Genomic DNA, 13,903 nt, shown 5'->3' with positions numbered 1-13,903 from the left:
GGTGGTGTTTGACCCAGGTTTTAAAGAATAATAATAATGTGAGAAATCTTTACTGTCTTTGAGAGCTGACTGTGCTTAGCTGTTGCCGATTGATTTATTTGACTGTGTAAAATGATTTCGTACTGCAAGAGTACAGTAACATGGAATTTCTCTCTCATTTGACCCTATGAGTGGACTCTTGTCTGGATGGAGACACCAGTGTGTCCTATCTGCATGCCCTTCATAGTACTGTCTTGCCAAGCAGGAATACGTTTGGCCAGCAGCCTTAGTTCATAAGCCACTGAGCATAACTAGTTGTGATTCCCCCCCCCCGCCCCCGAACTCCTGAGATGTAGGGTGAGGAGGAGGAGAAGTGCCTACATCCCATACTCTTTGGAGACCCGGTTCTAGTTAGTCAGATCTGTTCCTGACTGTCTCTTGGCAAGAGAAGCGTGGTGGAAAAAATAAACCAGTTACTTTACGTTAACCAAGAATCTATGTTTTATATCACTGGTGCTTTCTAGGCACTAGTTACTTCCACTAATCAGTGCAAGCTATCTCAAAAGGATGCTGTCATGTGAACTTTGGATGGGTGGGAAGGGAAGAGGTGTTGCTAAAAATACCAAAAAGTAATCTCTCTGCTTTGCAAACACTTGAGACTGACTTTTTTCTTCCCCCCCTTGCATTGGGCAATAGAAGCAGGCCAGCTGGCCCTTAATGTGTGGGAAAGATGAGTAAAATGCTGCTTGTTTGGGTTGCCAGTGCTTGTGCAGGCCTATGAAGGCCAAGTTTGAAGCTTTGCAGGGGAAACCAGGTCTGCTCTATGAGTAAGGGAGTTCAGTGCTTTCTAAAGCTGGGGTGGTGGGAGTGTCTCTTCTGAGCAAAGGCAAAAGCACTGGTCCCTCTCGCATGTTTTCTGTTCCTCTCCTCATTCCCAAAAGGGTGCTGGGGAATGGGAGAGGGTGGCTGGAGCTGGGGAGTGGGGACTACTTGGGTCTGTGGTCTAAACAGCATTGCTGTTTAACGGGAAAGGGAATGGGGGAAGCCGCAAGGTCTGAGAAACACTCTGTTGGCTTCTTGTTCCTTGTGTCATGTCTCCTGGGGGAAGAAGCCTTGGGAAGCTAGAGGTGTCCTGGAGCCGGGGCTTGGAGAGGAGCCACTGTGCACTTCTCACTCTGAATAAAGCAGCGGTTGTGTATTCTCCATTCCAAATTACATATCTTGTTATTTTTGTTTCTTGCTTTTTATTTTTACTACTAACAGCTGGATTGTCCTTTTGTCAGTGTGTAAAAGACAGTATGTGAATGGGAGGAAGGGGCGGCAGGGGGAGTGTGGGTATCTGCTGAACGGGGGGAATGGGCAACCTGTTCAGTCTTGTGACAGCATGGCTGTAAAAATGACAGGTGACACTTGTTGTTATGTGCTAAGTAATATTTGGAGAGGGGGGTAGGATAGGGTGGAACAGCCCTTAACTGTATGTGTATGGTAGTGGTCTCTAAATTAGCTGTTGCCTTTCCAGATAAAGATCTTGGGAGTCATAGTGGTTTTTTCATCAACTTGATGGTAATAGTGAAAAGGCAAGTGTATTGTTAAAAGCTGGTATGAAAGCATCTGAGAACAAAACAGAACCTCATTATGGCATGTTTTATAAATCCTGCGGTGTACCCTCTTCTTGAACAGTGCGTACAGTTCTGGTTGTGTCCCGTTTCCATCCCTCCCCCATGCATACATGCTTCTCAGAGCTGTAAGATAACCAGATAAAGTACAGGAATTGTTCTTGTTTCCCATCTCTGTACGAGGGAGAAGCAGAAAAGCCCAGACTGTTTAGCTTGGAAAACAGATGACCGAGAGGAGCATGGCAGAGGGTCTGTAAAACAGCAAGAGTCACGGAGGAGGTGAACAGGGCACAGTTATCCTCTGCTTCTCCTAAGGCAGGAAATGGGGCCACCAAATGAAATGACTGGGTAGCAGCTCCAGAGCCGAGGAGGCAGTGTGTGCATGGGCTTTCTTTGTTCTCCTTCAGACAACAAACATATAATTAAATTGAAGCACTCTGCCACAGGATGTTGTAGATGCCAAAATTACAAATGGGTTCAAAAAGGATTAGACGATTTGATGGACTAACACCCCCCCGCCTGCCCCCTGCCCCCCCGCCATGAAGGGCCATTAAATCCAATGATGCAGATGCAGTGCCAGGCTCAGGAAGTCTCTCTGCTGGTCCTGGTCTCATTATTCCTAAGTGCTGCCTGTGAATAATGGGCAGGACAGGGCCCAAACAGCTCTTCTTGCTGGGGGTAAGGGAACACAACAGAGGACCCTGTTCAATGGGTGGGAAGAGCTGAGGGCTGGCTTAGTAAAGAAATGGGAGACAATAAGAATGTGGAGCTGTGCGTGTAGGAGTTGCTGATTGTCAAGGATGAGGGGAGGCAGCAGAATCAAGAACTGTGATGGAAAGAGAGAAAGATCTGTTTGCCTTATCTTTGCTTCCTCATCAGTAGATTGTTTGGCTTCAGATAGATTTGGCAGTGCCTAGATATTTGTCGGCAGCACGAGACCTGCCGTTTGAGGGAACTGTGCTATGTTATTGCTGTTCCTTTTCTGTATATTAAATTCTATATGTGGATCTTACTTGCATACATGTAGGCGTGCCTGTATGACTTCTTGGTCACCTAAATGAAAGTGGAAGGGAAATAGTGTGGAGGGAAGGAAGGAAGGAAATCTCCTCTTGTTGGGGCAGCGTTCAGGGAGATTGAAGAGAAACCAACAGTAGTTGGCTCATTGTAGCTTGGCTCAGCTTGTAGTTTGGCTCTCAGAACTAATTGTGTGCATGCATTTACCTATTTTTAACAAACTTTAAAATGGTTCACTGCGTGGCTCTGTGGAGGTCCTGCATGGATGTTTTTTTGTAGGTTGTGAGCGTGCAGGGATTCCCACGGTTGGTGGCAGGATGTGGGGCCCAGCGTGGCAGCTGTGGGTTGTGGGGTGGTAGCCACAGGGTGCGTGGGGCCCATGAGGCCTCACCTGTGGTGCTTGCTTTTGTTGCTACTGACCGGCGGGACGGCACGGGTCCAGTCCCCTCCCAGTCCTGATGGAGCTTTGGAGCTGCTGTGGCTCAGAACCGCAGCCTGGGGAGGCCAGGGGTGCTCTCTGTGATGTTGAGGGGGAGAAGTGTGCTTGGGAGGGCAGGTGAGCCTCAGAGCTCCAACCCGACGTGTGTGCTGCAGGCTTTTGCTTTGTTCTGGTTGCCTGCTTTTTGGCTGTGCATTCGGGATTGCTGTAGTATAATTACTAGCCCTCCTCCTTTAAAAAAAAAAAAAAGTGGACAGTGCAGATTTTTACCTTCTTAAAAAGGCTTGCGAGAGATCTATGGTAAAATCTTAATCAAACGTGCATTTTCTCCTCTTAATTTTATACTTAACTCTCTCTTTAAACAAACTCCAACCCTTTCACGTTTCAGTACAAAACCCCGGCCATGTCTAGACAAAAGCCTGTTATGATTAGCAGAGGTGTGCTTCTGATGCTGAGTGTGTATGGGGGGGTATATTCATGCTTCTGATATGTTAATGTATTTCCTGCCTCTGTATGGGTTGCAGGGCTTGTGTATGGAAGACTCGCTGCAGAACTTGGATTGGAATAGCATGCATGTAGAAAAAATAATTTTACACACTTAGAGTGTATATTGAAAAGCTGTTTGCTTGTATAGTTATTCAGACCTCATCTATGGCTGCACATTGGTGCCACCTGCTTGCAGGAAAGAATGAGTGGACTCCTATTATTCAGGGGGAAAAAAAAAAATCAAGGCGAGGCCTCAACATCTGTTCTGGCTTTGTTATTCAGTCTGGCCTGGGCTGTGGGCAAAATGTAGGCCACAGCTTTTACTTTACTGCTAGCTCTTAAACCGGAAAGGCATCTTGGTCAGATATGTTCTTAAAAAGTTTAAAATAAAAATACAAAGATGTGAAGTTCAAACCTAGTATGGGTTGAACTTTAGATTAAAGAACAGGAAACTATTACTATCCTTGCTTTTTCTCATTTTCTCTTCCAGTTCTTCTAGTGGTAATATTTTTTATCACTGCAGAGTGACCTTTGTAATCATTGCTGGATGATTAATCTTTAACTGAGTGATTTTTAAAGCAATATTTTTCACACTGTTGTAATGTGTGATACCGTGGGTTTTTGTAGCACAGCACCTACAGTTATTCTGAGGCAATAAAGCCCTTCAGCCTGTGTTTCCAGTGCTGCTGCTCTGTATAGAAACCCAAATAGCCTTTGTTTCCCTAGGCAGATACAAAAATGCCCTCAGAACTTTATTTGCATATAGATTATAATGCCAGCCGGGTGTAGTCATGTATAGGAAGAGCTAACTGCTGCTTAATTTATAACTTTTTAATTAAAAAACGTTCCTCAACTTGCAGGATTCCAGTCTAAAATGTTCTGCTGCATTTAATGCTGCTATACTGTATACAAAGGTGGTATTTCTATGAGGTACCAGCTACTGTATCTAGGCAGTCCTTGGGAAACACAAATGAAAGGGGATCACAAGCATTATTTGCTGACTCAGGGAGAAGTCACATGCAGAAGGAAGTGGAGATGTACAGCAAAGTTCTTGAAATGTCTTTGAGTTGCTGCTTGGGACACCAGTGCCAGCAGTGGGGAAGGAAGGTGGAAAAAGCTTTTCTTCTGACTCTCAATTTTATTTGAATCCTCTTGTGCTACATAGGTATTTTGTTGTTGTATCACAGCTGTGCATTTACAATTAGACTGTGAGCCTGAGTAATATCAATGAACCAGTGAGAGTTTTTTAAACTATGGGAACCAGTGCGTCCCTTGTCTTATTTTGTTTAACAGTCATCATGGGTACTGTAAGCAGGGGATTTTACCCTATGCAATAAATACAAGGTCTACACTGATAAAGAAAATGCAGGGTTGGGAATGGAAGCACTTGTTTAATCTCACTTCATTAGAAGTAAATACATTTAGACTTGATCCAAAACTGCTTTAAGTAGCATTCAAACAGCTTAATTGTTATATGTCAGCTCCAGCTCTTCCCCAAATAATAAAAACATCAATTCACCTTTGGGTATTGTACAATGCATGTTTTGTATATAATGCTGAGGGTTACATATTAAAAGGAAGAGGTGTTTCTTAGTCTTTCTTTTTAAAGCTGCAATATGTGATTTAAAAATGAGTTAGTACCAGTTATGGGGGGATCAGTAAGTGCTGTTAGGAATGCAATGGCCTTTGTAGGTGGGAATCTTACCATCCTGTACCTTGGGGTTTTCAGTTGTTGTGTAAACTTTAATAACTTCATGAAATACTTTGTTTAGATCTGGAAACCTGAAGAATTCCCTGTACTTCTATGGGAAGTGCTTTTTAAACTTTGATTTGCCCATGTTTGCCTTCCAGAGATGGTACAGAAGTGTATATCTGTGTCAAGCACCTGACAGTGGACGTGCTTTTCTGAGTTACCTTTGCTGTCTCTAAATAACAGAGGAACTGACTAGCAACAGGTTCCCACTCTTCATGGTGTGTGGTACAGTGCTCTCACATAGTCACATGTTAGTGTGTTTTACTTTGAAATTCAGAGGGCTTCAGTAGCTCTGAAAAGCCTTGTGCAAACAGCAACAGCAAAAGCTCACATCAGAGACTACTGAAAGGGTTATGGAGAAGGAAGAATGCTGGAGGCCTCCTGGCAGAGCTTCACCCTGACTTGGGCAGGATGGAGCTGGGAGCAAAGTGTGTCTTGGCATCTGGAGGAGGTGAGAATCGTCCCTCTGAGGGGTCAATATAGGTGCCAGAAGCAAAGTGTAAAGCGATCTTGAACAGCTCACAGCTGCGGCTGGAACATACAGCATCCTTGGGGGAGAGCTGAGAGACAGAGCAGCTCCCTCAAGTACAGGAGCTCAAGTGGGAGCTGGCACCACTGCCGTGCACAGAAGCAAAATAATAGGCGACAGAGTGATTGGTGGCTGTTTGAGAGGCCTCGGCTCCCACTGAGTTTATTCTGGCACGTTTCTTCTCTAACTTGGAGAAGAAAAATAAAATGGGATGCGTCAGGCTGGAGCTGTGTGGTGCTGGGCTCCCACTCGCTGGCGGGCTCCGTTGGCTTCCTGCTTGCTCTTCATGTATGCTGTCATTCCACCAGTGGTCCTTAAGACAGCCTAAACTGGTGCTGTGATTGAGGGAGGCACCCTGCCTGTCCCTGCTTCCTCATTCCCCTTCCTTGTCTCTTAGGATATGCAGTAGGAAACTAGGAATGGGTATGAGTTAAAGCTAACAGCTTTTTTTGTTGGATTACTTTTTTTTTTTTTAAGCTCAGGTATATCCCCCGCTTTGGTTTGTCAAGTAGGTGTTGGTGCTAAGGGAGGGAGGCTGTTTCCCCTTCCACCTCTTTTGCAGTAGTGCTGCTGAACCATCGTGTTGGGGTGAAGCTCTGCGGGGTAAAGGCAGAGGGGCCCCCGTCCACATGGGCCTGCTGTTCCCTGTGTGCCTACTTGGATGTTTGTCTCACCTTGCAGCCAGCTGATTGGATTTAATAACTGGGGAAAATGCTGTTTGCTTTCTATTTTGCCAGGTTACTTTTAGCGAATGTGCTTGGCTTGGAGGGATAAGTGCCAGAGTCAACACAGGATGGGGGGGAAAAGCGGGGAGCATGTGTCAGGAGAGCAGAGAAATGCTGGCTGAGCAGGACCTCCTCCCCCTTCAGAAGTGGTGAGGTGTTGGATGGATTCAAGCTGCGAAGTGCAAGCTTCACCGTTTGGCCTTTTGACACAGCTCTTCAGAGGCTCTTAGTTCATCTCACCAGAAGGAGATTCAGGTGGGATGAAGGGAGTGGTATTACTGCCAGGCACAGCTTTCCTTCTGTACTGATGCTAGCTGTTCCATGGCTAACTTGAAATTGGGGAGGGGTCAAAAGGATGGGGAAGGTAGTGTCTGACTTGTAGGGGAGACTTCATGTGTGTGGTACAGTGGCCTTTAGAAGTTTTTGTTTGGAGATGTGCCCCTTTCCCTGTCAGGTGTCTTGACTTCACAGCACCCTGGTAGAGGTGGGAGAGAAGCACACTTGTTGCTTTCAGCCCTGCTTTGTTGTCCATTTGCAGCAGCTCTGCTGAGTGTGGTGGCTGAGGAGCCTGAAGGGTACGTGCGCATGTCTTGGCGCTCTCGCAATGTTCTGGAGAGAGCCTGAACCAAGATCTGTGGTTTCATGTCAACACAAATGTATTCATGATGTCAAACTCTGCAGCACATTCAACACTAAGCTTATTCATGGTACAACTTTGGTTTGCCTAAGAGAAAATAAGAAGTTACAATATCTGCAGAAGAACCCCTCAGATGTGGGGAGATACATGCGTTTTTCTTGGTGTAGGGAGGGGGTCCAGACTCAGAGTTTAAGGTAATAGACACATCAGAAGACTTGCAAGGTTATTTAGGGCTTGGTGTCCTTTAAGAAGTTCCTTGCAAGGAACTTACAAGTTCCACCTTTCTCCTCTGTTTCTGCAGGGGGTCCTGGCAGAGTTGACCCTCTGCTCTCTGACTTGGAGTAAATGCAGCAGAGGAATGTGGCTCTGGGAAGAAGGGAGTGGGTTTTAAGAGTTTTTGGGTTGGGTGGTGTTTTTTTTTGTTTGTGTGGTATTTTTTTTTGTGTGTGTTTAGGTTTTTTTTTTTTTTTTATGGACAAAAGCAAAATCTCTTTGCTCTCACTTTACTCTTTGTTTTCCTTCTTTGTAAGCTGGGATCACTCAGGTGTGGGGTCTACGGTGGATTTACCCCTGAGGCTTTAAACTTTGTGGGTGGTAGTAGGAGAGCAGGACTGATGTCTTGCTGTATGCAAGTGAAAATTGGACAGGCACGCTCAGGAGCGAGGCTGTCCCATGTAGTAACCTTCACAGCAGGGAAAAGACATGCTGTAAAGACTCAGTCAAGATACTTTTTTTTAAAAATCACCCTAATGCCTCTTGGAGTCTGAACTGACTGCTGCTGCTGGTTGAAACCTCTCTCTTGTTTTTCTCTGGCGCAGTCTTGCAACAGCTTTCCAGAAGTTGGGGAAGAGCCGTAGCTGCTGAGGGTTGGGGTTTCATGTCTTGCAAGGTGCTGTTCTTCCATGTGCCCGGCCTGTGCCTTAGCACGGGCAGCCCAGGGAGCTCTCAGGGTAGGAGAGCCTCAGCCTGTGGGCAGAAGTGATAGGAACTCCAACGGCGGCGTTGTCTCTCTGCTGTGCAAATCGATATATTCCTACACACAGTGTGGTCAACTGCATGCTGGTGTTGAGATGTGTCCTCACAGGTCCAGGGGGAAAAAACCCAAAAAGCCTCCACAACGTCTTTCTAATGTTGATTATATGGGTATTCCGCCCTGCCACATCTCCTCCCTTGCACAGTTGAACTGTTTGGGCTTGTGCAGTAAACCACATCTGTAAATGAGACCAACTTTAAAAATAACATTTTCTTCACAAAGTGAGTTTTAAACTGGATTGATTCCCTCCTGTGTTTCAGCATATAGTCCATGGGGAAGGGGTATGTTCTGGGGACAAGGAAAGAGAGAGGGATGGGAACTGCTGTGGAAAAAGCAATGCGATACTGTGCCTGGTTGGGGCTGTATATCTCTGCTTCGATAAAGGCAATGGGAGCTTGCATCCCCTGTGAATACTGGCAGGGGAACAAAATTTAGGGGGTGCTACTTGTAGTAGAAGTTCTTTCTCTTTGGGATGGAGGGAGCATCCATGATTCCTCCCAAACTTGGGACAAATGGGAAAGCCAGCAGTGGGAAGTGATTACAGAATGTTTGCTCCCACAACAGCTGTGATAGGGAGCTAATGGCTGTGGCAGAGACTTTATAAATACCTGGTGGGTAGCCTAGATGAAAGTGCGGGATTAACTGAAATGTCAGATGATCTTGTCTGCCAATATACAGCTCTTCTAAACACAGGTTGCACTGGGTTAACTGCAGTTGCTTAAACAAACTCAATTGATCCTAAATTGATCTGTTCCCCTAAAAAAGAGTAAACCTTGCCATCCTTATGTGGCTATTTTTATATGAAATATTTAATGGACTAAACTGAACTAGCTTTTTAGCTTTGTCACTGAAGTGTAGAGTGTTTGAATTCACCCTTGGATCCTTTGTCCAGAAGCAGGGGACAGGGGAAGGAATTCCCCCATGTTGGTGAACCTTGAAGCTGTGCTTGGAAAGATGCAGAAAAGGGATGTAATAACCGCTCTGCTCTAAGCCCCTTTTCTTGTGGCTGTTGCTCTGAAATAACCATTTCAACGTGCTTTCAAATTCTGAGCAAGCTCTTAAGCGCTTCCTTGCTATGTCATGTCGTGAGAGTACTTGTGCTCTGTGTATTTATGATGGGGTCAACACTGGACTTGGAAGAATGCCTGTCATGTGTGGGGGATACAGTAAACATGGGGGCTGTGGGCTTGAGAAGGGGTGACAGGGAGAATGCGGTGCTGGAAGGTGAAGGAGCTGGGTGGCAGGCTAAGTCACCTCTGATATTACAGAGGGAGTCTCGGCCTCTATGGATGTTTGAGGAACACACCTGCCCACACCGCCCTGCCCTTCTATGTGTGTTGGCCTTTAGGTGCTTCTAAGTCAACCCTACTGTGTGCCTTGCTGGCATGGTTTAACCCCAGCCAGCAACTAAGCACCACGCAGCTGCTCACTCACTTCCCCCCCTACCCAGTGGGATGGGGGAGAGAATCGGGGAAAAAAAGTAAAACTTGTGGGTTGAATTAAGAACAGTTTAATAGAACAGAAAGGAAGAAAATAATAATGATAATAACAACAATAAAGGGACAATAATAAAAGAATTAGAATGTATAAAAGAAGTGCTGCACAACGCAATTGCTCACCACCCGCCAACTGATGCCCAGTTAGTTCCTGAGCAGTGACCCCCCCAGGCCCACTCCCCCCAGTTTATGTACTGGGCATGACATCACATGGTATGGAATACCCCTTTGGCCAGTTTGGGTCAGCTGCCCTGGCTGTGTCCTGTGCCAACTTCTTGTGCCCCTCCCGCCTTCTTGCTGGCTGGGCATTGAGAAGCTGAAAAATCCTTGACTTGGTATAAACACTACTTAGCAACAACTGAAAACATCAGTGTGTTATCAGCATTGTTCTCATACTGAATCCAAAACATAACGTTATCCCAGCTGCTAGGAAGAAAATTAACTCTATCCCAGCTGAAACCAGGACACGTGCACTGGCCTCTACCTGTGAGGAATGAGGGCTGAGGATGGATAAGTGTGGGCTTGGGTGGAAAGGCAGAGCGGGAGAGATGTGGGAATACCGAAGGTGCTGCTTCACACCCGTTTACAAGTGCAGTGTAACTTGGTTGGTTGTTGTTACCAAGAGGCTGGAGGAAGGCAGAGGGGAAGAAGCTTGGTTGTGGGACCTGGACAGAAGGGGGTCCTGAGGACTGCATGAAGGGGGTTCTTGTTCTGGGTGTGAGGCCCAGGGAGTGGTTTACCCTGGCTCATAAGGAGGGGATGTGGGGCTGGAAGGAGGTAGCTCCTAACCCAGGCACTCCCTTTGCAAAGGGAGGTCCTGGGTGCCTGAGAGCGGAGCTGTGGTGGAGGATGAGGAACACATTTCACCAACCTTGCTTGGGTGCCATGGGGTCCCACAGTACTTCTCTGCTCTGGTTGTCGCCTCCCAGGGCTCGCTGCACTCCACAGTCAGGAAGGCTGTGGCACTCCTTCTGCAATGCCCCAAAGTGTAACTTGGGGTTTTAACTGTGGGAGGTGAAACTTCACCCACCTTACTGTGGGTGAGCTGAGCTAGTGGCACTCTGCTCCTGAAAGGGACAGCTGGGCTGGGATGTGCTCCTGACATGTCGGGGAGGAGGTTCAGCCTGTTAAACTAGGAGAAAACTTTTCCCTTTTCCCTGAGTTATGTAGGTTTCGCCAGTTCAGCAAGTGAGACTGTGGTAAAGCCAGGCTGCCAATTTGCCTAGTGTTATACCTCGCTGGCAGAATTTGGGCATCAGGCTCCTGAACTGCAGTGGGTTACTGGGGGTGTGTTGGGATTTGGGTGGAAAGTGTTTAACTTCCTAGACACCTGACTGATGATTGAGTATTTTTATGGGATGAGAACGTGCTTTTCAGAGTAATGCAAAGTGAGGAGAGAGACTTCTTTTCTTTCCACATTTTGAACCCCATGCTAGACGTTAGTAGGAAAGACCATCCTGGATAGGAAGAGCGAGGAGCAAAATTTGATGAAGGGGAGGCTTGAGGTTGCCTTGTTTTTTGCATTCTGGACCTTGACTTGAAATGAAGGAGAAAGTAAAATTTAATCCCCAATGTTTCAAGACTTTTTTTTTTTGGTGTGTGTGAACTTGTAATTTAAAATTCAGTATTGTAATTTTAAATTCAGACACCCTTCATGTTCTGTTTATAGACCTGGTCTCCACCCCCCATCTCTCCCCTCCAGAGGCTGTGGTCTTCTCGCTCCTGTTTTTCTGCCTAGTGTAGAAAGTAATGAATGTGTGCAGTGCACAAAATACCTTGTATATGCAGTTGCTAACCTTATTTAAAAAAAGGAACTAAGAAACTGTGTGAAAGATAATCATGGTGTTTGCTATGAAAAAATTTGTTAGCTCAACGTAAATATGTTGCTGGCAACTGGTTATTTTTAATACATGCTATTTGTGCTTTAAATTTAATGTTAGAATATTTTTGTCATCTAAACCCTGACTGTTCTTAGCTGAGCAGATTTCAGGTTAAAAACAGCAGTCAGACCATGAGCGTTCATAGCATTATAATGTAATTTTGTGTTACTAGCTCTTTTCTGACCTGTTTGTTTAATGCATCATGAAGTGGTGGTTGTATGTCTAATTGCAAAGCACAGAGAAAATAGCATTGTGTTGAAATATTGCATAAAACTTCAGTGTTGTGTGACGTTTTGTAGTGGAAGTAGTACTGTAGGCACTCGTTCATAACAAGACCTGCAAGTTTCTGTCGGCCAGGGTGGGTAGTTGAGCTGGCTGTGTGTGTGCTGACTCAAGAGAGCAAGTTTCTTTCTCTTCTCGTCCTCCTCCTCTTTTGACTGCTTGTGACTGAACAACAGCAGATTCACAAGAACTTACTGTTGAAATGTACCTTTGCTTGAGGTTGCTCTTTCAAATTATGCAGCTGTGGTTCTTCACTTGAGACTTTCAGAGCTCTTATGGTAGCCAGGTGTTAAGTTGGTTAAAAACAGACTTGCTTTCTGTGTGTGGGTGCGTGTACGCAGCGTGGGTGTGAATGCACAAGAATTTCTCTGGAGCAGTTGAGTGGAGGACCTGATTCTGACCTGGGGGACCCAGTGTCACCTGGGTGGGCGTTCCTGTCTGGCAGATGGAGGCCTAGAAAGGCTGCTGGGGCAGGGGAGGAGGCGGTCAGAAGTGAAATCTGGGAGGTTCATGCATGTGCGTACCCTGAAGTGTTAATCTAGCTGCACAGTACAGGCTTATGATGTCAAGGGCTTGGAGCCTGCTGCCTAAGCCTAGCTCCTCCCTTTTTCATTAACGATGGCTGGAAGAAAAATAATCAAGTATGCTGGAAGAGAAACATTAATTAACTTTTAATTTAGATCTAACATATGCTTCTTAGTGTACTTGCATGAAAGAGTGAGTGTGTGGTATCTGTCATGTTATATAGGGGGTGATGCATTGAAGAAACAAGGAAAAGCCTCAGGTCTGAATGGGAAGATGGGGTTTTAACTCTGCGGATGGGTTTTGTATCTTGATTAAAAGCTGCAGATGTGTGATAAGTCACTTTTGTATCCATTTTGCATCTGAAATTACTTTCTCTGTAACTTGGTTTGTATCTGTTTTCTCTTAAGCCAAACTCGCAAGGCGAAGTCAGGAGAGAGAGAATCTCGGCATGCTGGTCTGGTCACCTAACCAGAATCTGTCTGAAGCAAAATGTAAGTCTCTTCAAGTACTTTTATCCTCCCTTTCCCTTAAATGTATCACTTCAAGAATGCAAAGTTGCCACTTTCAGTGGAGAGGTTATGTCTGTGACCTTTCCGTTATGATTTGAAATTAATTTGAAAAAAGAAAAGCCTACAAAGCAATCCCCCCGAAGATCTTTGTTCCCCGCTGGGCAGCTGCTCAGAGCATTAGATCCGCGGAGGCAGGGAAAGCAGGAGAAACGTGACACACTTTCTTCCTTGGTATGAATTCTTTAAGATATTTATCCACGGGCCTACATGATCTGCTTTTTAGCTGCTGGTGCTGTAGAAGATGACAGAAATAACTGGGGAGAGCAAAATGAAAAGTATTTGGCAGGGGGGGAATATATGGTAATTAGCAGTACCTTTTTCCCACAAAGGCACAAATAAAATCCACATCTGGAGCCCATGGAGGTTTAAATGCCAGAACAATTGCAGTGCCTTGGAATTCCACGTGAGGGCAATTACTAGCACTCTGTGTGTCTGGGAACAAGTCTCAGTACTGCTGCCAGATGGCAGAACTAGTGTTTGAAAGGTTTGTCTTAGCTACAGTTCTCATGAATAAGTAGGACTCCTTGATTAAAGGGCTGCTGTTTGAATGCAGTAACTAAACCTAAGTGCTTTTGGGGGAGCGAGCTGAAAGGAGCTATTTTTGACTTTGTGCTCATACCTTTTTTTTTTTCCTCCTTTCTGATTCTGCGATCAAGAATAAGAATCTTGCATTCCTGTTCCTCTGCAGTTGTTTGTGGTGGCACTATTAAGTTGATACCTGGTTCTCGCTTAGACCCAAGGGCTAAGATGCATCACAAGACACTTGTGAGGATGTAGTGGCATTTGCAAATTAAGGGAGTAGAGACTGTGCACAAACTGGCTCTGTCATGAAAGGGCTGGGCTCTGCCCTGGGGCATTTGTTCCACCGAGCAAGTTGCCCCTTAAATTACAGAAGGATGATGGTACTGTGATCTACAGATAAAAAAGCCTTTGCAAGGAT

General features: G+C 45.6%; 1 protein-coding gene across 2 annotated transcripts in view; it reads left to right on the top strand.

Annotated features, from left to right (window-relative positions):
- The window catches only part of RCOR1 (REST corepressor 1), an 88,965-nt gene that overhangs the window by 31,851 nt on the left and 43,211 nt on the right, over positions 1 to 13,903 (top strand). For both annotated transcript variants that reach the window (XM_069783425.1, XM_069783424.1), the window contains exon 3: positions 12,802 to 12,885. In XM_069783425.1, coding sequence (XP_069639526.1) covers positions 12,802 to 12,885 — 84 coding nt within the window. The remainder of the gene's footprint in view (positions 1 to 12,801; positions 12,886 to 13,903) is intronic.

This window comes from Haliaeetus albicilla, chromosome 5 (genome assembly GCF_947461875.1).
Source record: "Haliaeetus albicilla chromosome 5, bHalAlb1.1, whole genome shotgun sequence".
NCBI lineage: Eukaryota > Metazoa > Chordata > Aves > Accipitriformes > Accipitridae > Haliaeetus > Haliaeetus albicilla.
Note: the sequence above shows the minus strand (reverse complement) of the source record. Positions and strands in the feature narration are given on the sequence as shown.